General features: G+C 32.8%; 1 protein-coding gene across 1 annotated transcript; it reads left to right on the top strand.

Moving 5' to 3' along the window:
• Nucleotides 1–1452: 1452 nt before the first annotated feature.
• Nucleotides 1453–15012, top strand: LOC138331187 (SANT and BTB domain regulator of class switch recombination-like). The gene is given in 18 exon segments (XM_069278665.1): nucleotides 1453–1613; nucleotides 1982–2051; nucleotides 2378–2418; nucleotides 2779–2970; nucleotides 3286–3391; nucleotides 3393–3470; nucleotides 4844–4909; nucleotides 5452–5538; nucleotides 6008–6073; nucleotides 6691–7006; nucleotides 7638–7786; nucleotides 9674–9788; nucleotides 10392–10518; nucleotides 10690–10768; nucleotides 11039–11109; nucleotides 11527–11609; nucleotides 12042–12133; nucleotides 14964–15012. Coding segments are annotated over 18 exon segments (1854 nt in total). The 5' UTR covers nucleotides 1453–1546.
• Nucleotides 15013–19556: the final 4544 nt, after the last annotated feature.

A 19556-nucleotide genomic window follows, 5' to 3' on the forward strand; every position in this document is an offset into this window, starting at 1 on the left:
GAAAATCTTAGGGTCTGGTGGCCAGTTTATATCATGTTTTGTTATGTGGTTTTAAATTTGTATTGTACAAGATTAAATGAATGAGTGTACATTAATAAAACTTTATCACATAACTGTTCAGCCATGTCATAAAAACAGTAAGATGCAAGTGTAATAACAATTGTGACGTCATAGGAAGTAGTAACGGACATTGTTTATTACGAAATAATTTTGTTGGTCCCCAGAGGTTTGTTATAACCCTGTGAATTCACATTTTTTCTGTTTATTAGTCCTAAAGGTTAATTATTACACATACATAATGTATCTAATTTATTAAGTATGATGCACTAGAAACCCCTTGGAAATAATTTTCAAACCATGTTTATTATTTAACACAGGTTGCCAGGCGCTATGAAGAACTACTGTTATCCGGTGATGTTTATGCGTTTAACCAGTTTGAGAAAAGTTATGCAGTTCCTGGTAGTTCATCACAAATGAGTTTTAATGAGTCTGACACAGCCAACAAAACTGGTAGCCTTCCTGGCTCTGCACGGAACAAAGGTGGGCCACACTCGCCACAAAAATGTCATATAAAATCTGTAATAATATAAAAAATAACCATTTGTTCAAATGAAGATTTTAAAATAGACAACATACATCATGTGATTACAAAAGTTTGAAAAATTCTGAAATTGCAAAAAAATAGGACTTATGCAGTTAACTGTTTTTACTCAGAAATGGGGATGTGAGTTATACTGTGAATAATATGGTAAACACTTTCCATATTCAAAGTACTATGCTTTTACACCACCAGTTTCTAGAATATTAACAATCTCACTAAAATTTGGCTTGATAATTTTTTTCTATTCACTACATATCTGATTTTAGAGTTTGGAATTAGGGTTAGATAATCTAGTATTAGAACTCTGCTGGGAAAATCTTAGGGTCTGGGGATACATGTAGACTAGCTACAAGTCTCTAGAATATCAAAAACATCACTAAAATTTGACTTGATATTTTTTTTTCTCTACTACATGTCTAATTTTAGAGTTTCAAACTAGGGGGAGATAATCTAGTATTAGAAATCTGCTGAGAAAATCTTAGGGTCTGGTGGCCAGTTTACAGCATGTTTTGTTATGTGGTTTTAAATTTTGTATTGTACAAGATTAAATGAATGAGTGTACATTAATAAAACTTTATCACATAACTGTTCAGCCATGTCATAAAAACAGTAAGATGCAAGTGTAATAACAATTGTGACGTCATAGGAAGTAGTAACGGACATTGTTTATTACGAAATAATTTTGTTGGTCCCCAGAGGTTTGTTATAACCCTGTGAATTCACATTTTTTCTGTTTATTAGTCCTAAAGGTTAATTATTACACATACATAATGTATCTAATTTATTAAGTATGATGCACTAGAAACCCCTTGGAAATAATTTTCAAACCATGTTTATTATTTAACACAGGTTGCCAGGCGCTATGAAGAACTACTGTTATCCGGTGATGTTTATGCGTTTAACCAGTTTGAGAAAAGTTATGCAGTTCCTGGTAGTTCATCACAAATGAGTTTTAATGAGTCTGACACAGCCAACAAAACTGGTAGCCTTCCTGGCTCTGCACGGAACAAAGGTGGGCCACACTCATTACAAAAATGTCATATATTATCTGTAATAATATAAAAAAAATAACCATTTGTTCAAGTGAAGATTTTAAAATAGACAACATACATCATGTAATTACACAAGTTTGAAACATTCTGAAATTGCAAAAAAAATAGGACTTATGAAGTTAACTGAAAGATTCTTTTAACTGTTTTTACTCAGAAATGGGGATGTGAGTAATACTCTGAATAATATGGTATACACTTTTCATATTCAAAGTACTATGCTTTTATGAATTGGAGGCTCAAAAATGGGAAGGGTTGCTTATATTATGTTGTTGAATATGATATATAAAAAGCTCAAATATGGAAGTTTTCTTTAATCTTCATTTCACAGGAGATAAAGACTATAAGGACTTAGTTGACCCCAAAAGTAAACATGGAGGTCGCAACAATTCTGACCAGGGGTAAATATGTTTTTATCTTGTTTTTGTTGATTGATCACAAAAACAGTAAATATCCGCCTTAAGGTTTAAATGGCTTTGAAAATGTATGTTATGTTGAATATTATGCATCATTTTATGTAGTATATTTGTCAACTGAATGCTTTTGTATAGTTCTGTATGAGATACAGTATAGCAAGTTATTTGGGCGATATCTCAAGTTGGAGCTTACCATATTACCCTGGTAGATGTACATACCGATAGTATTTTTTGTGAGCTAATTAATATATTCACTTGCAAAACAAATAAAAAATCTGATTTTAATGATTTAACATTGTCATTTTTTACAGCCCTCTTATGACAATCCATGTATGTGATGAAGCAAAAAGCTGTAAGTGTATTGTGATTTATAAAATTAGTACCTGTTGAAATGACCTTTCTGTGAATATTAAAGAAACTTTCATGTAAAAGTATTGTACATGTAGTTCATTACAGCTAGTGTGTTAAAAACCTCTTTCAAACCCAATTATTAAAAGCCTTTTTCAGTCATTGTGAAATGAAATACAGTGTCACAACTATTTAGAATTCTAAATGTATTGATAAAAAGGACAAATTTCAGGCACAACACTTAAAAAGAGTCAGATATTAAACATTCAATGATGATATCAAATGCATTTTAAACAAACTGCGGTTCCAGCAGGTATGGCCCAGTAGTGATGAATATTTTATAGGAATTGATATCTATTTGCAGTGAAGCAGGATTTCCACTGTGCCAGAGACTTATTGGTGCAGGAAATGAAATATTTTGCTGAATATTTGTCGACGGATGCCCAGAGATGGGAGGAGGTTGACATATCCGTTCACTGTGACGTCCAGATCTTTGATTGGCTGATGAAATATGTAAAACGAGGCTCCAAAGATGTCCCTGAAAAACCTAAATTAGGTGTGTTTATAATATTATATAAACTGTATAATATTATAAGACTATTAGATAAACTGTATAATAATATAATTATAGATCATTTTTTGTCTGGTCTGTTCGTCTTTCCATCCATCCATTTGTCTAAATGATTCTTGTTTCTGCTATTTCTCAAAATGCACTGAAGGGATCTTACTCATTTTTGTAGCGATGGTCTGTACCACATTATACCTGGGTCCCTGCATAGATATATATATTTACAAATAATTTACTAAACTACAGCAGTCGATACATATACAGATAAGATAGTTATTACCTACCATTATCTGTATGTTTCAGAGGCAAACAACGTTATTTCGATCTTGATTTCATCTGATGTTTCTCAAACAACGTTATTACGATCTTGGATGTCTCTGATTTTCTCAAGGAATGTATACGAATGTATAGTATTGCCATGGCAACATGTCTTCTATTGTATCAACACCATGTAACATGAACTGTATCAACGATAAACTTGTGGGAAGGTCAGTATTCCAAAAACATCTTATATGAATTATCTCCCCTGTGAATAAAGCATGACAACTTCAACTTGTTCAGGTTCACGTTAATTCATCAGTATTCGAAAAGCAACTACAAATTATATTGATTGTTGCCCCTGTTAAAAAGGAAAACAACTTTAATTAATTAAATAAGGTCCATATGTATTCCAAAAGGATCTGCATTGTTGATTATCTCCCCTAGGTATAAAGGGAGACAACTATAAAATATGTAATTTATTCTATTTCATCTGGTTTTGGTTTCAGTAATCCAATCCATATTGTTGGAGATATATTTTAGGTTATCTTGATACCACAAGCTCTTATGAAACAACATTGGTTGATTACATAACTTAATGTCATAAACTCATAACAATTAACCTTCCCTTCGGGGTATAAGAATTAATGAATTAGATTAGATTTTTGCTATGCTTAATCTGTCCTGTTTTATAATGTCACATCCTATTCAAATATTGTCAATAGAGGCAAGAGCACTTATATATATCTTACAGACATTTTTAGGTTAATCACATGTATTAATTACAATAATGAAAAAAGGAGTCTTATATCCTTTCGACGGCCGGCAGGATTCGAACTTGACTCAATTTTGATAGTAGGTTATTACAAATGCCATCTATGAAAGCAGTTTGCATCTAGATTTCGGTTTGATGCCATTTTCACGATGATAACAAACAGTACACACTACAAACAAGCAAAAACAGTCACTGGAAGTCCCCTAAAGGTCACCACGCACGGGTCATGGGAGGCAGAAACCTGCGCGTGGGACTTGTTTTTTGTTTTTTTTTTTTTTTTTTGGAAATCGGTGCTATTTTCCCCTTCCTTTTCCCTTTCTCTCTATTTTCTATTACTTTGATATCTCTTCTATCGTTTAAGATCATCTGCCTGTCTGTATCTTGATAATTAAGCTCACAACGACAGGTTTCCGGGCACACACTAAAATCCGGATTTCAGACCTCAATTTTTGACTTATTTGGGCATGTTCAAAGGTGATTTGTGACGTCACTAATGCAATGACCGAATCAATATTGTCATGCTATATAGGGATGAACATCTCCTTTTCAAAAAACTAGTATTTAGTTTTCAACGGTCTCAGTGGGGCTCCAGAAGGGTGCATGAAATGGGGCAAATGAATAATTACGCATAAATACGTTACGGCCGTCCAAAGGATCTTATATTAAAAATTCAATTTGATTCTTACATTAAATATTTTCTATTTTGTTGGAATTTTATTTTTTCAATGTCTCTGAATGGCGAAAAGAATATTTAGAAAACTCCATCAAGACATGAAATATTTTTTTTCAGGAAATTATTCAATAATAAAGACAATTTTTGTTTTTCAGAATATCTGACCTGTTTACCCAGAATGAGGCAGATGACATCAAAGATAGAAAAGACAAATTCAAAAGGTAATGGATTTCAAATTTTGGATTATAACTAAATCTCTTCATTTGAAGCAAAGTTAGTATGTACAGTAAGTTATTAGTCCAAAGCTGGTGAAACCAGAGGAGGGGTGACTTAGTATAGGCAACAAAGTTGAGGAGAAGGGGGGAGAAAGTATACTGGAATCGAGTTGTCCAACTAGATCTTTTTGTATGTATACACAACTTTGTCCGGTGACCTCCTCCTAAGCTATGTAACAGATTTTGATAAAATATGATAAAAGAACCATGACTTAAAGGGGAGTTGAGTAAACTAGAGTTCTGCAATGTCCCCTTTTAATGGAGTTATTACTAAATTTGTGCAGTGGTGGGGGGGGAGGTATTAGTCGGCCACACTGGCGACAGTTCTAGTTACATTTGTAACATCCATTACAAACAGTACTTACCCAATACGGTTCCTATATCACAAATATTAAGTATATACGGTTCCTATATCACAAATATTAAGTATCAGTTTGGTGGATAGGGATAATTTTCATTTACATTTTTGTTGAAATTCTTTTCACCAGTAAACTTTTTGCGAAGAAACTGGAGAAGTTATTTGATGCTGATTCTAAGAGTCCAGATTCCCCAGAGGATGCTACAAATATGTTCAGGTGAGAAATAATGATGACCAGCTTACAATGCATAGATTTTGTAGAAAACATTATCTGGATATATCCTTAACTACTGGGTTAATTTCAATAAAACTTAGCAGCTTGATCGACCACTATGAAATGAACATAAAACAATTAGTGTTTGGATTAATTTTGTTAAATCTTTATCAATCATTGTTACATAATTATGGATGTCTACAATTTGACACATCACATGCTTTATTAACAGTTACCATTGAAACATAATTGAGAAATATTTGGGCCATGTTCTCATATAAGGTGGGTGGGTGGGGGAGGGGGGGATATAGATCTATGTTCTCATATAAGGTGGGTGGGTGGGGGAGGGGGGGATATAGATCTATTTAAATCAAAACTATTTATCACTGTACATCATATTTGATATCAACTTTTCATCAACCTTCTTCCATATCCATTTAATGTATTAAATTAAATGATTATTTCATTGCAGGTGTACTGTATGTAAAAGAATCCTAACTGCCAACTTGGAGAAAAAAGTCAAGTGTATGCCATGTCGGTGAGTATAAGGGGAGATAACTAATAATAGGAAGGCGTTATCATGGGTTTTGAAATGTAGAAAAAATATATCAAATCATCATTTATCAAGGTCATCAATAATGATGTCATGTACTGCTGTGATCTGACTACCACATTTGTACAAACTGCTCTTGAAACCATACTTGTCTTGGTGTCAAAATTCATCACATTTTCCATCCATAGCATACAATCATTCGAAAAGTCTTCTTGTTCAAGAGTTCTATCTAGTTTATTCTATCAATGTTGTTTTTTGTAAAATTAACAAGCCTAGACTGTAACAAATTGATTTGATGATTATTTGGCTGAAGTAGATATATACCAGTAAGTAGATAGGCAGTGTAGTATTCGGTATTTGCAATATTACAGAGTTATCTGCCCTTGCCTGTAAATATTGATTGTGGCGTCATGTATTTGGAATCGTAACATATAACTTTTGGAGAAAACGACGTGAATTGTTTTCATAAAACAATAATGTCAAAGTGGATACCTACCTGCAAGGGAGCTAACTCTGTAATATGCAAAGACATAATAAAAATGTACATGCCTGTTTTTACCTAAGAATGAGCTATGTTATGTAATGCAATTAATCTGTTACAGAATGACTGTTGACAAGAGAGGGCGTTTATCACATTGTCATGTCAAAGACAAATCGTTTGACGTCAATGAATACCTTTTGGAGTTGAAGTCCCAGCTCAAATCCTGGCGTGAAGTTTACTGGCGTATTTGGGGCCTCATAAATTACCTCAGCTGTACCCGCTGTGGTGAACTGTTCCCTTGTGCAGAGTTCGGCCATTGTAAATACCACCCGGAGCCACCTCGTTATGACAATGAAAACGGTCTCGGTTCTTGTATCGGTACCTATCCCTGTTGTCATCAGAAAAATCTTCGGTTTGATCCTACACAGCAGAATAAAGTAAGTTAATTGGTCAAAGGTTATAAGTTAGATATAGAGGTCAAATGTAGAGGTCATGGAGTCAAAGATGAAAAGGGCAGATCAAGATGTTGTTATGTCAAAGTTTACAAAGAACATGACTGTACTCTTAGAAGCTAATTAAGACAGGATTTGATAAAGGATTTTTAGAAAAACAAAACTTCGTTTGTTTTAAGAGCTCAGTTGGAGGTTGTTGTTTTTCCCAGTTATTTAATAATAATATAGATAATTATCCTTGATTTTTGTTATACTATACTAAGTTATACTATTGAAATACACATGCAATTACCATATCCACCGTAATAAGAGCACCTCCCCTTTTCTAGAGAAGGAGTTGATTAAATGATGTTCTCAATATGTGATGCCTCGGGACATAAGCATTGTATCCCATATTACATGAACTTGTGAGTCTTTTACATTTTACTGGAACAGATAAGAGTACAGAAACTTAAAAGAGTTAAAATATTATTCGTCTACAACTTACGTTTTGGTTCACTAATAAGTGCTCCCTTTGTTACAATTTTAAGGGCTCTGAGTGCAAAATATGGCATATGCAGTATTTCTGAATTTACTCTTTTGTTTGTTGAGTTGACATTGTTCCCTTCATGTTCAGGGCTGCCGTGTGAGGGATCACATCGTAAGTCTGCCCGAGATTATCCAGGGTGGTGACACAGACAAGGCCTCACCGAACCGTGTCTACGACGATCTTCTCGCTCACAGGGATGTTGTGTGTGTACCATTCCAACGCCTCTCTGATGCCAGGTACTGATCCCTGATCACAACTATTACCAAAAAATCATACAACTTATAGCAACATCGCATCAGATGTAATAATTACCTCCCCTTCATCCCTTGCCCCTCCAAAAAAAATCAACTATTAACATTGCATCACATGAATTAATACCCCTTCCCCTCTCCCCCTTCCCTTCAAAAAAAAAATAAAATATAATACAAATACATCTAGGTATTAATATTGCATCACATGGATTAATATTTACCGTCAAACTCCTTCCATCCTCTCCTTTGCCCAAATATATCCATCCTGACTTGCTATCCTCAACACATTTATAGAGTTTTAAAGGAAAACACATTTTGTGTTTGAGTAAGTGATACACAATGCCAGGCTTACAAATCATGATATAAACAATATTTAATATTATGTAACCATGTACCAGGTTCTCAAGATCACCGATCAGGTTTGTGTGATTTTAATCTATGATATGACCTGATATCTGTTAGCTGTATTTTTTGTATTAATATGATCTTTTTCATTATCTGACATCTTTCAGTGGTATTTTTAAGATCTTTAGCATAATATTTTCTATAATTATTCAAACAAATTATGATAAATAATATGATCCTTACAGAAAGAAAATACCTTTTTTAGCATTTACGCCAAATCTTATGACTTGCTAGTAATGTGACCTCATCAATGATAATAACGTCATAATTTCTGTTTCGAATAATCAGTTGAAGAAAAGTCTTATAATTTTAAATTGGATTCTTCTATATGTAATAAGTAATTATGAACTTTTTCATTTATTTTTGTTATTCCTTATATTTCCTCCAATTCCTACTGGTAACAATTTTTGTGTAACAGTACTTTGAATATAAAACTGTACTCGACATTCTTTAAATTCTTTTTAACTAATTTAGAGCTAATTCAATCTTGGCATAAAAATCTTTTCTTCATCTGACATTCATATTATATTTCAATCATTCAACATTGATCTGTCAGCCACTCGTAACATTTTATGTAATTTTATAACATTTTAAAATCTATTTTTTAATTGATAAATATTGAGGTAGAAATAAGTTTTTAAAATAAACTGTAATATGTTTCTTCCTTTCACACTAACTACAGTTAACTCAAAACCAACCTTTTTTCGTCTGCAAATTTGTGTAAATTTCCGAAGATTAATTATCTCCATGGCATAATATCTACTTCTGATAAGTTATTTTAAAAGCTTTTAAAATTCAATATTGATATCTGCCAAAGTTGCTTTCCACAAATTTGATTTGAAATGAAAATGGCATACAAATGTTTCTGATTCTGGACAGTTCTTTTGTGATGCTCATAGCTGACATATTGTTGTCTTGATAAAAAAAAAGATAAAAAAAGCAATAAAGTTGTTTATTTTCTTCATATTGAGCTAAACATTTGATTAAATTACATAACAGACATTAAATGGTATCACTTTCATCTCTTCGTAGCCATGCCATCGATATAAAAAGAAGTCTTTAATTACATGTTTGATTGGTAATAATGAAAAAAAAAAATTTATATGTTTCTTGAAAATTTCATCTAAGGTTTACATTTTTATGAAATAGATTTCTGTATTACTTGTCAAAATGGACCCCTGTATTTGAAGTATTCTGACAAAATTGTATGATATTTTCCATTTTATTCTATATTAATAAAAATCCAAATTTCTTTCTATACCAGTCAAATATCTTACTCGCTGTAAAATTGGGTAAAGACAAATTTACTGTTATACTGTATTAATTACTTTCTTTCTGAAATGAGTGAAATTTTATAACTCAATGGTGGAATATATTCATACATTTAAGTGTTACAGTTACTCTTTTGTGTACTGTAATGGAGAAAGTTTAAGGTAACAGAATATTTTTTTTGTCTCTTTGTGACAGTGAGTTAGAACTAAACATGTACGACAATGAAGAATTCGTGAGCAGTACTCGTAAAGAAGGAACGGCCATCCATCCATCACTCATGTCTGCTGTCGAGGATGACAAAAAATCTGAGGTATTGTTAAGGCTGAATGCTACATTTTGGATTTACATGGACACACATTATTCTAGGACACACATTATTCTAGGACACACATTAGGACACACATTATTCTAGGACACACATTATTCTATGGGTTTGTACAAGTATTCAACCAACAATTGAACAATTAACTTCCTTATAAGCATAGTACATGATACACATATTGCAAACATCTCATATGAACCTTGACGCGGAAAGAAAAGTATTATATCTATGAATTCTTTGTTTTAAATATTTTCATTATAGACACGTTTTACTGTATATGATATCACATTATTTTGTAATTTCATTCTAACCCAATTTCCAAATTTTACACGAATAATTGTATTAAACTTACATATGGGTATGCACCACTGTCAGTAAGAGCACTTGATCACAAATTTATATGTTCATGAATATGTGGAAATAACAAAGACCCTAGATATTGAATAAACAGAAATAAAGTAGTTTACTGTAATTTATGATGTTCATAGTCTAATGTACAAAATTTTGCAAAACCAAAAAAAAATCGGTGAACCTCAAAACCACAAATGATTTATAAGATTTGGTGATCAGTGTGGTAATATTTTATTGTAGACTGTTAGGCCCCAGCCTCGTCTCCAGGCCTTGACGATGGAGAGGGAATTGTCATTTGAATATGACGACATTGGTATGGGGGAGAGTGACGATGAACTCGGAGACGATGAGCAGCCGAAAGGAACAGGTTAGTTATTATGAGATAGTTGTATAGGAAAACCAATGTACCAGAATGAAAATCACCAACCTACGACCAGTATTTGACAAGCTGCCATGGTGTCAACAAAAATTAATTGTAATTAGTAAACTTCACATGATACAAGACACCAGCTATTAATATATGTAATTTCTTACATAGCTCGCCGGTCAAGAGGAACAAGGCGATCACGAGTGACCATTGATCCCCAGGCCATTCTACTTGATGCTCCAGATTTTGAGTAAGTTTGTAGGAAATTAGTATATTATAACTGGTAATTGCTATAATATAGAACCTCAAAGAACAGTATAGACTTGGTATCATGCTTAGAGCTTGATTAGGTAAAGAGCTTTAAAGTTTGTTTTAATTAACGACATTGACCTTCATTATTTTTGAAAGCTTGAGATCTCATGAATATTCATATTCCATGAATGTTCATGCTGTCATTTAAAGAAATTATTGTTATGGAATTGGATATAAAAATTAATGAGATGATAAATTCTTCTTGTAGCCAGACTAAGAAATCCACGTGGGATACTGGCAGATCTATGAGATACAACCAGGATGCCCAGAGGCAGGAAGGTAAGGGGAGGGGCTAATGGTACAAGTGAGATAGGGGGAGGGACTTAATATATAAATACATGGTAGAGGAGGAGCTGACGTGTGATATGTGTGGTTGGGGAGGAGCTTAATGTACAGGTGTATACTAGGGGAGGGTTTTAATGTAAAAAAATATATATCAGAGGAGGGGCAAATGGTATAGATACTTGGTAGGGGAGGAGCTGATAAAATGTCAAGTGTTTTGTAGGGGGAGGAGCTTAATATGCAAATACAGAAAGGGGGATGTGGTCAACAGTAGAAATACTTTTGGAAGGGGAAGAACTTATTGTACAAATATACGGTAGGGGAGGAGATAATAGGTTATTAGCATGGCAATATGATTGTGGTTTGTAATAATAAAAAGGTTTTTTTTTCAAACTTGCTTTTGATGTTTTTCAGACCACAGGAGAATGAAAGATATCAGACTGTATCTGACAAAGCTAAGGTTAAACCCAGACAAGATCGACAAACCAAAAAAGGAAGTAAGTTTCACATGGATAACATTTTATGAACATGAAAAGTGCTGACTTTTATCATTCTGTTTCTTGATATGTGGATCTTGTGACCCTGTCCTTTTATTTTGTGTAGAAATACCATTTACATGACACTTTGAATCTGAGATACAATATTACCTTATCACCATGTGACCTTTAGCTTTTATTTGACCTTAATCGTTTGACCTTGAGTTACTATTTGACCCTATTTTCATGTGACCTTAATTTACTGTTTGACCTTGTTACTGTGTGACCTTGGGTTACTATTTGACCTCATTACTAGTTGACCTTGAATTAATATTTGACCTCATTACTATGTGACCTTGATTTACTGTTTGATTTTATTACTATGTGACCTTAAGCTACTATTTGACCTTATCAATGTGTGACCTTGAACTTCTATTTGACCTTGTCTTTCAGTACGCTGGAGGTATATATAGTAAGATTGAGGCTCAGTGGAGATCTAACAATGTTCAGCTCCAGACAAAACAACAACCAAACAATCAGTTCAGGTAGGTTATACCACCATACGTGTGCTCATACTGTGAAATAATTATAGATCATACATGTGATCATACTTTGAAATAATCACAAGGTCATACATGTGGTTATACCGTGAAATAATCATAAGGTCATACATGTGATCATACTTTGAAATAATCATAAAGGTCATACATGTGATCATACTGTGAAATAATCACAGGTCATACATGTTGTTATACCGTGAAATAATCATAAGGTCATATATGTGATCATACTGTGAAATAATTATAGGTCATACATGTGATCATACTGTGAAATAATCATAAGGTCATACATGTGACCATACTGTGAAATAATCATAAGGTCATAAATGTGACCATACTGTGAAATAATCATAAGGTCATACATGTGACCATACTGTGAAATAATCATAAGGTCATAAATGTGATCATACTGTGAAATAATCATAAGGTCATACATGTGATCATACTGTGAAATAATCATAAGGTCATACATGTGACCATACTGTGAAATAATCATAAGGTCATAAATGTGACCATACTGTGAAATAATCATAAGGTAATACATGTGACCATACTGTGAAATAATCATAAGGTCATAAATGTGACCATACTGTGAAATAATTATAGATCATACATGTGACCATACTGTGAAATAATCATAAGGTCATAAATGTGACCATACTGTGAAATAATCATAAGGTCATACATGTGACCATACTGTGAAATAATCATAAGGTCATAATGTGACCATACTGTGAAATAATCATAAGGTCATACATGTGACCATACTGTGAAATAATCATAAGGTCATAAATGTGACCATACTGTGAAATAATTATAGATCATACTGTAAACTTATCATAAGGTCATACATGTGATCATACCGTGAAATAATTATAGGTCATACATGTGATCATACTGTGAAATAATCACAAGGTCATACATGTGATCATACCATAAAGTCATTGTATGCTTGATACTTTGTATTTGAATGATTAGGTGTGGTCATACAGTGAAATTATCATAATTTTGCGAATCTTGACGTCATACATATGACCATACAATGTAATTGTAATACTTGGTTGTGGAATGGATATGTGTGTGGCCATACTTTGAAATAATAGAAATGTTTGAACGGAACTTGCCATGCATCCGGCCATACCATTAATTAATCATATATACTATTCAAATGGAAGGTCATACGCTATACATATGGCTAAACCATAAAATAATCAGGTATTTGAACAAAAGATCATTCATTTAGTGTGTTAATTGTCATTATAATCTTATAAAGGTAACATATGTATACATAGAACATCTTAGTCCAACCATTAGTTAGAGGACTACTAAAATTAAATGCACCTGATCAGCAAATGGTTTGTAAGAAAGACACACAAGACAGATGACAGTGGTCCCTCCATCATAAGACCACCCATGGGGAACGAAAAAGTGGTCTGATAACAGAAGTGGTCTCTCTTGGGAAGTAAAATTGATATAACTATGACCATTATTATGCACAAGACACTGTCTTATAAGGGAAGGTGGTCTCCTGTCAGAGTGGTCCAGGGCTAGCTCTGGATCAAAATTTGGATTCGCCAATTAAAATTTGCTTGTTGCATGGTGATCTATAATTAGCGGAAAATTTTTTAAAATTTCCTCTATATTGATTAGAAGAAGGGAAACAATGCCAAATATACATGTATTTTCAATCCTGTTACCTTTATGATTTTATATATCCTTTATTGAAATTAAAAAAATACAAGGCTTAATTGAATGGAATAATTTATTTACTTAATTTTCATCACAACAGAGGTACTAAATTAAAAAAAAAAACACAAAAAAAACAGTGTCAAACCTGTTACAGAGTCAATCAAAATAATTAAATATAGAACAAATTGAGAGAAAGAAAAAGGTAAAAACTTCTTGGTAATTTAATTTATTTACTTTTAATGTATTTCTTTTTTATAAGATTTCTTTTTTTCCCAAAAATTTGTGCACAAAAATTCTGGAAAAAAATCCCTTCCCATTTTTTTAAACACATGATTATTAATCAATTCCTGAAATTCTAAACCAATCCGGATCGACTATTACAATCACCGAAAATGGCGGTCAGGTCTTATATAGAGGGACCACTGTATTCATAGTTAGTGGACTTTTAAAACATGCTGGTCACAAAATACAGAGAAAAACAGACCAATTACATAGAGCAAATAATGTTGGGGGGGTGGGGGGTGAGTAGAGTGCATGTCTCCATTATATATTAATCATATTAGACAAGGAGTCGCTACATACAGGGGCTACTCAGGCAGTTTGACTGTTGAACAAATTTCACAGATTTTTTGTTGCACATCTTATCACGATATATATACAATGTATAATCAATCCACGATAATCTAGACACAAGTAGTACCGGAAATTCTTAATCTGGACAGAGATATCAAGGAACAGAATTGATTCTTGACTAATAAGCAGACAGAAACTGGCAGTTTGAAAAAAATTACAATACAGACACTTTACATCGAGTGTTCACTGTAAAAGCAAAATTAAATACTTGAAATTAAAGTGATTTACAGCTATCTACACGTTTCACAATTATTTATCTTATAGTAAGAATATGTAAATTGATATTTTCCAGACGTCCTAAGATATCAAAACTTGAGTTTTTGTCAAATTTCTGAAATTTTACCAAAGAGATTTATTATGCATACTCAGACCTACAATTTAGGATGGAATAAGACTGTAGATCTATTTTTTTTCTCTTTTTATTATTTAGTTTCTGTTTTTGTGCACATTCTAATTATGTTTCTTTTTTTTATTAATGCTTCTTCAACTTCAGGGTACGAAGTACTGTTGGAGGAATACGTCGAGAAAAATCATTCATATAGTATGTTCTATTTTTAGACTGGTATCCGGATTTTTTTTTTATTATTATTAAATATTTTCACCTTGTATACTTTTGCATGTCAATAGATACATGATGTCTCTTCACCCTTTATATATGGTGGTTTCAAAAATAATTCTCAGACATAGACATATCTATCTTTCTCACTTTACCGTCTGTCTTGAGTAATGCATCCTTGATACTTCAGGGGTTACTGTCACTGTTGTTTATCCACCCCTGGACTTTCTCATAGTAAAACTGAAGGTAGGTAAGGAGAAAAAAACTGACCAATCATAGACCTGCAGAGACTTCCTTTGAAGATTACAGAGAGAGCGATGCCCAAATTCAAAGCCACACATTCAACCACAGTGTACGTTTAAAAAAAAAAATATTTTGAGGTAAATTAAAAGATTAACAGACCTTATCATTTCTTATTATTGATATCAAAACATAGAGCCCTCAATTTTGCTATAAGATAGTCCAGGGTTGGGTATAACAAGAGTGATAGTAACCCCAGGAATATTGAGGATGTGAGTAATGTAACACACTTATTTCCTTATTTATCTGTCAGATAGGAAGCCCTTCCTTCATTCTTTTATTTTTCCCTTGTCAGCATATTTCCATTTTATCTAGGAATGATACAAGAGTTTCGAGATAACAAATCCACATAGATAAAGTACAATTTACTATTGATTAGACCCAATTTCCGGCGATTATGAAGTCACAAAAATCACGTTAAAATATGAGGTATGAATCACTGGAAGGTGGGACTTATCAATGGTAAATTGTGCTTTACCTATGTTGTTTTGTTACTTTGAAATTGATGTATTGAATACATCCATTTTGATTATTTGGCCATCTTAAACTCCTGATTTATGTTTGACCGATCCATAACTTTTGAATAAAAAGAAATCCTGACTTTACCTGCAGTATACTTGCATCAACTCAGACTCATATACAGTGCCCTATTGTAAGGTCAATTTGACCTTGACCCTTCCCACATACCAACCCCACCATCTTACCTCAATGAAAGTGCAACTCTTATTCTTCATCTCTCTTAGAACTAATATTGTTATTTTCTCTCTTCTGCCTTGTTGGTCAACTTCCTTAAATAACATTTTTGGTTTTTATATGACGATGTAACTTCTGTAATTCTGACTGCTGTGAATCTGCCTTTATCTCCTACATCTATGTATATATACCCTACAGTCAATCTTCTTTTTGATTTTATAAAAATCCGGCACCCTTAATTTTCTGTTCATTTTCTAGTTCTAAACTTTTTTTTTTTTTTTTTTTTTTTTTTTGACATTTTCACTCTCTTTTATGTCCTGTTCATCCTTTCTTCCCTAGGCTTGGTCTGTTCTTCTCAATCTTGATTTATAAATAATTACTTCTAACTTCCTGTTGTCCTAACCATTAAATTAAACCCACCCCCTGTATTGTAATGGACTCTAGGTATATTATATGTATATATACCTGGTACATGTATTTTATATTAAAGCTAATCTTTGTGATCAAAATGTTCTGTATCCTGGATTTCATCTGAGCTTTGATAGCATGGCATTTTTCATGAAGTTATATCTTAAAGATTTTATTTCAGTATTAGTTTCATTTTTGAATTATGGTATTAACAGTTCATGTATTTGAATCATATAAATATATATAAGCGTTCATTTAAAAAATGTCTTAAAATCTATAGGAAAGTTTTTTTCTGAGAAAACTTTACTTTAACCTGTAAAATAGTTTCTTATTTAGATGGAAAATGTTTTTTTCTTCTTCAATTTGTAAAATTTAGCCATCTTCAGCATGTTTATTACGTAGTTACCCTTAGAACCTTTATTCATAATGTAGGAATTATAAGAAAGCCTTAGTGTGTGACAGTTGAACTTCTATAATTTAGTTTTAGATAACCTATTGGTTCTGTCTTAATGTGTTTAATTTTCATCATGTTTATACATACATATACTTATCAATCAACCTCAGGATATAAAAATTCTGTTTAAGCATTACAATCTGAAAAAAAACTGCTATCAAATATCAGTCTTACTTAAGAAACTTTGAAGTTTGAAGCCATTTATGGAACGCTACACGTTATTGCACATCCAATGATCTTGTTCTGTTGTTGTAACTGAAGCGATGTTCATTCAACAGGAGAAACTCAAGGCATTTTTTCCTTGAGAATGACATTTAATTTAATAGAAACGTGTATGGGTTTGATATTATATGGGGCAATTAGTTTGATAAAGATTTTAACCTAATCCCATAACATGAGAGGTCACTGGTCAATCTATTTTTATCGTCCAGACGTTATTTTGGTGACTGTCGATACAATGTAATGTTTTAGAAGTGTCTCCTTGTGCTATACCTCTACCATAGGGGCGGGGGTGGGGGTGGGGGGGGGGTCACAAGACTCAAAAATGATACGTTTCAGGCAAAGCAGCTTATATCACCACTCAATCTTTGTAATACATAGCCAAATACATTCCGTGAAACATATCATTTCTTGTCACATGATCCTCCACCCAGAACATTGTTGGAGTAATTTTGACCTTAATTATTTAGTTATTAATTGTAGTCTTTAAAACCTATTTACATCTTTTTAGTTTAAAACCTTTTTACATCTTTTTAGTTACAATTTTTCAGCGAATGTTGTGCATATCCAGTTGAATGTTTGAGAAGTTATATTTTGAATGAAGCATTGATTCCATTCCTGCTTTGTCATGCATGTTTGTTATAATGATAAAAGTTTTATTTCAAGTTAGTCTATATATAGTCAGTAGAACTAGAATAGAAGTATACCTGCATAATGTGAAAATAGACATTGAGGTGATTTAATGTAAAATAATGTGTTTAAGTAATATTTCAAAGCTTGGTATATAAAATCCTATACATGTACTGTATAAATAATGACACATTTTTACTAATCTAAATGAGGCCACAATGGTTGGTTAGTTAAACATGACCACCAGCCCTCCATCTCTGGGTAGGGAATTTGAAACCCAAGCAGGACGGTTGACAGGTACCAGTTGTTGGTTGAAGGCTTTTCTCCTGGTAATCTGGCTTTCTTCTACCTCCAAAGTGGCAGATCCTTAAATGACCATGGCTGTATATAGGATGTAAAAACAAATAATGTACAGCTAATGATGTAGTTTGAGTGAATTTAAGACCTAACATTGTGAATATTCAAAGATATCTTTGATTTTACAGACGATTTCCTCTTGAGGCTAGATTAATAATGTACTTATCTTTATGTCTATCATTGTTCACTGAAAATATTGATGTTATGCTCAAAAACAAATGACATAAAAATACTAATACATACCTTCTAGGACAAATTACATCATTGCATATTATTACAGAGTTATCTGCCCATGCAGCTAGGTATTGATTGTGACATCATGTGTTTGTTAGCGTTACGTCATATTTTGCAGAAAACTGCGTGAAATTTACTCGAAAAATAATGCTGACACCATCAATACCTTTCTGCAAGGGAGATAACTCTACTAGGCAAAGACATACATCAATCAAAACTTATACCTGTAAGGACAAACAGCTGTTAGAATGCAGAGTATAACTTACTATTCACTTTGTTAAGGATTAGATACTGTCAGCACTTGCACAAATTATCTAAACACCAGTACTGTCTTGGTGTTGTAATGTCCTCAATTGTTGTGAAACGTTTGATCTGATGCGATGTCTTGGTCACTTTCATTATAAATACAACTCAATACATGTTGCCAAAAATATGTAATATGTTAGAAAATATTTTAGTTTTAGTAGGACTCAATTTGTAAAAGCAAGCAGGATTCATTGGGAGTTACTTCCCTTGTATAATGGGAGTACCTTCCCTTATATAATGGGAGTTACTTCCCTTGTGTAGGTAATGGGAGTTACTTCCATTGTATAATGGGAGTTACTTCCTGCATGTAATGGGAGTTACTTCCCTTGTTAAATAGGAGTTACTTCCCTTGTATCATGGAAGTTACTTCCCTTGTATCATGGGAGTTACTTCCCTTGTAGAAGTATGATCATTGTTGACAAATAGCTGTATTCAATGTACATGAACTTCTTCTGTATATAAGTATTTTACCATCAGTCTTGCTAGTAATCATTAACTACCACGGGTTAATATTAATTACTTCTACAATACAGGGATTTGGAGATTCATTTAGTTCCACCTTCTGGTAGTTGTTATGTTTTAAAAATAACACAAAAATATATGACATCACAAAAACCGGAAGGTGAGATTAATCAATGATAAATTGTACTTTAGTCACATATTTTTGGTGTTAAAAAATCGACATAGTAGACATTATTTTAGTTTTATTGTTACTTTAATTACAACAACTAGTTTCATAAAGCCTTTAATTCGCTTGAGTATGTTCTACCCACCATTTAAAATAAAAATGGCTGCCAAGGGCAAGGTCGATTGTTGACCTTGACACTGATAAATAGTTCACCTTGAACTTGAAATTCAGCTACCATGACTGGGAAACATTAAAACTATTTGCAGTACTATCTCTGACGGTAAAAAATATCTAATTGATT

Source organism: Argopecten irradians, chromosome 9 (assembly GCF_041381155.1).
Source record: "Argopecten irradians isolate NY chromosome 9, Ai_NY, whole genome shotgun sequence".
NCBI lineage: Eukaryota > Metazoa > Mollusca > Bivalvia > Pectinida > Pectinidae > Argopecten > Argopecten irradians.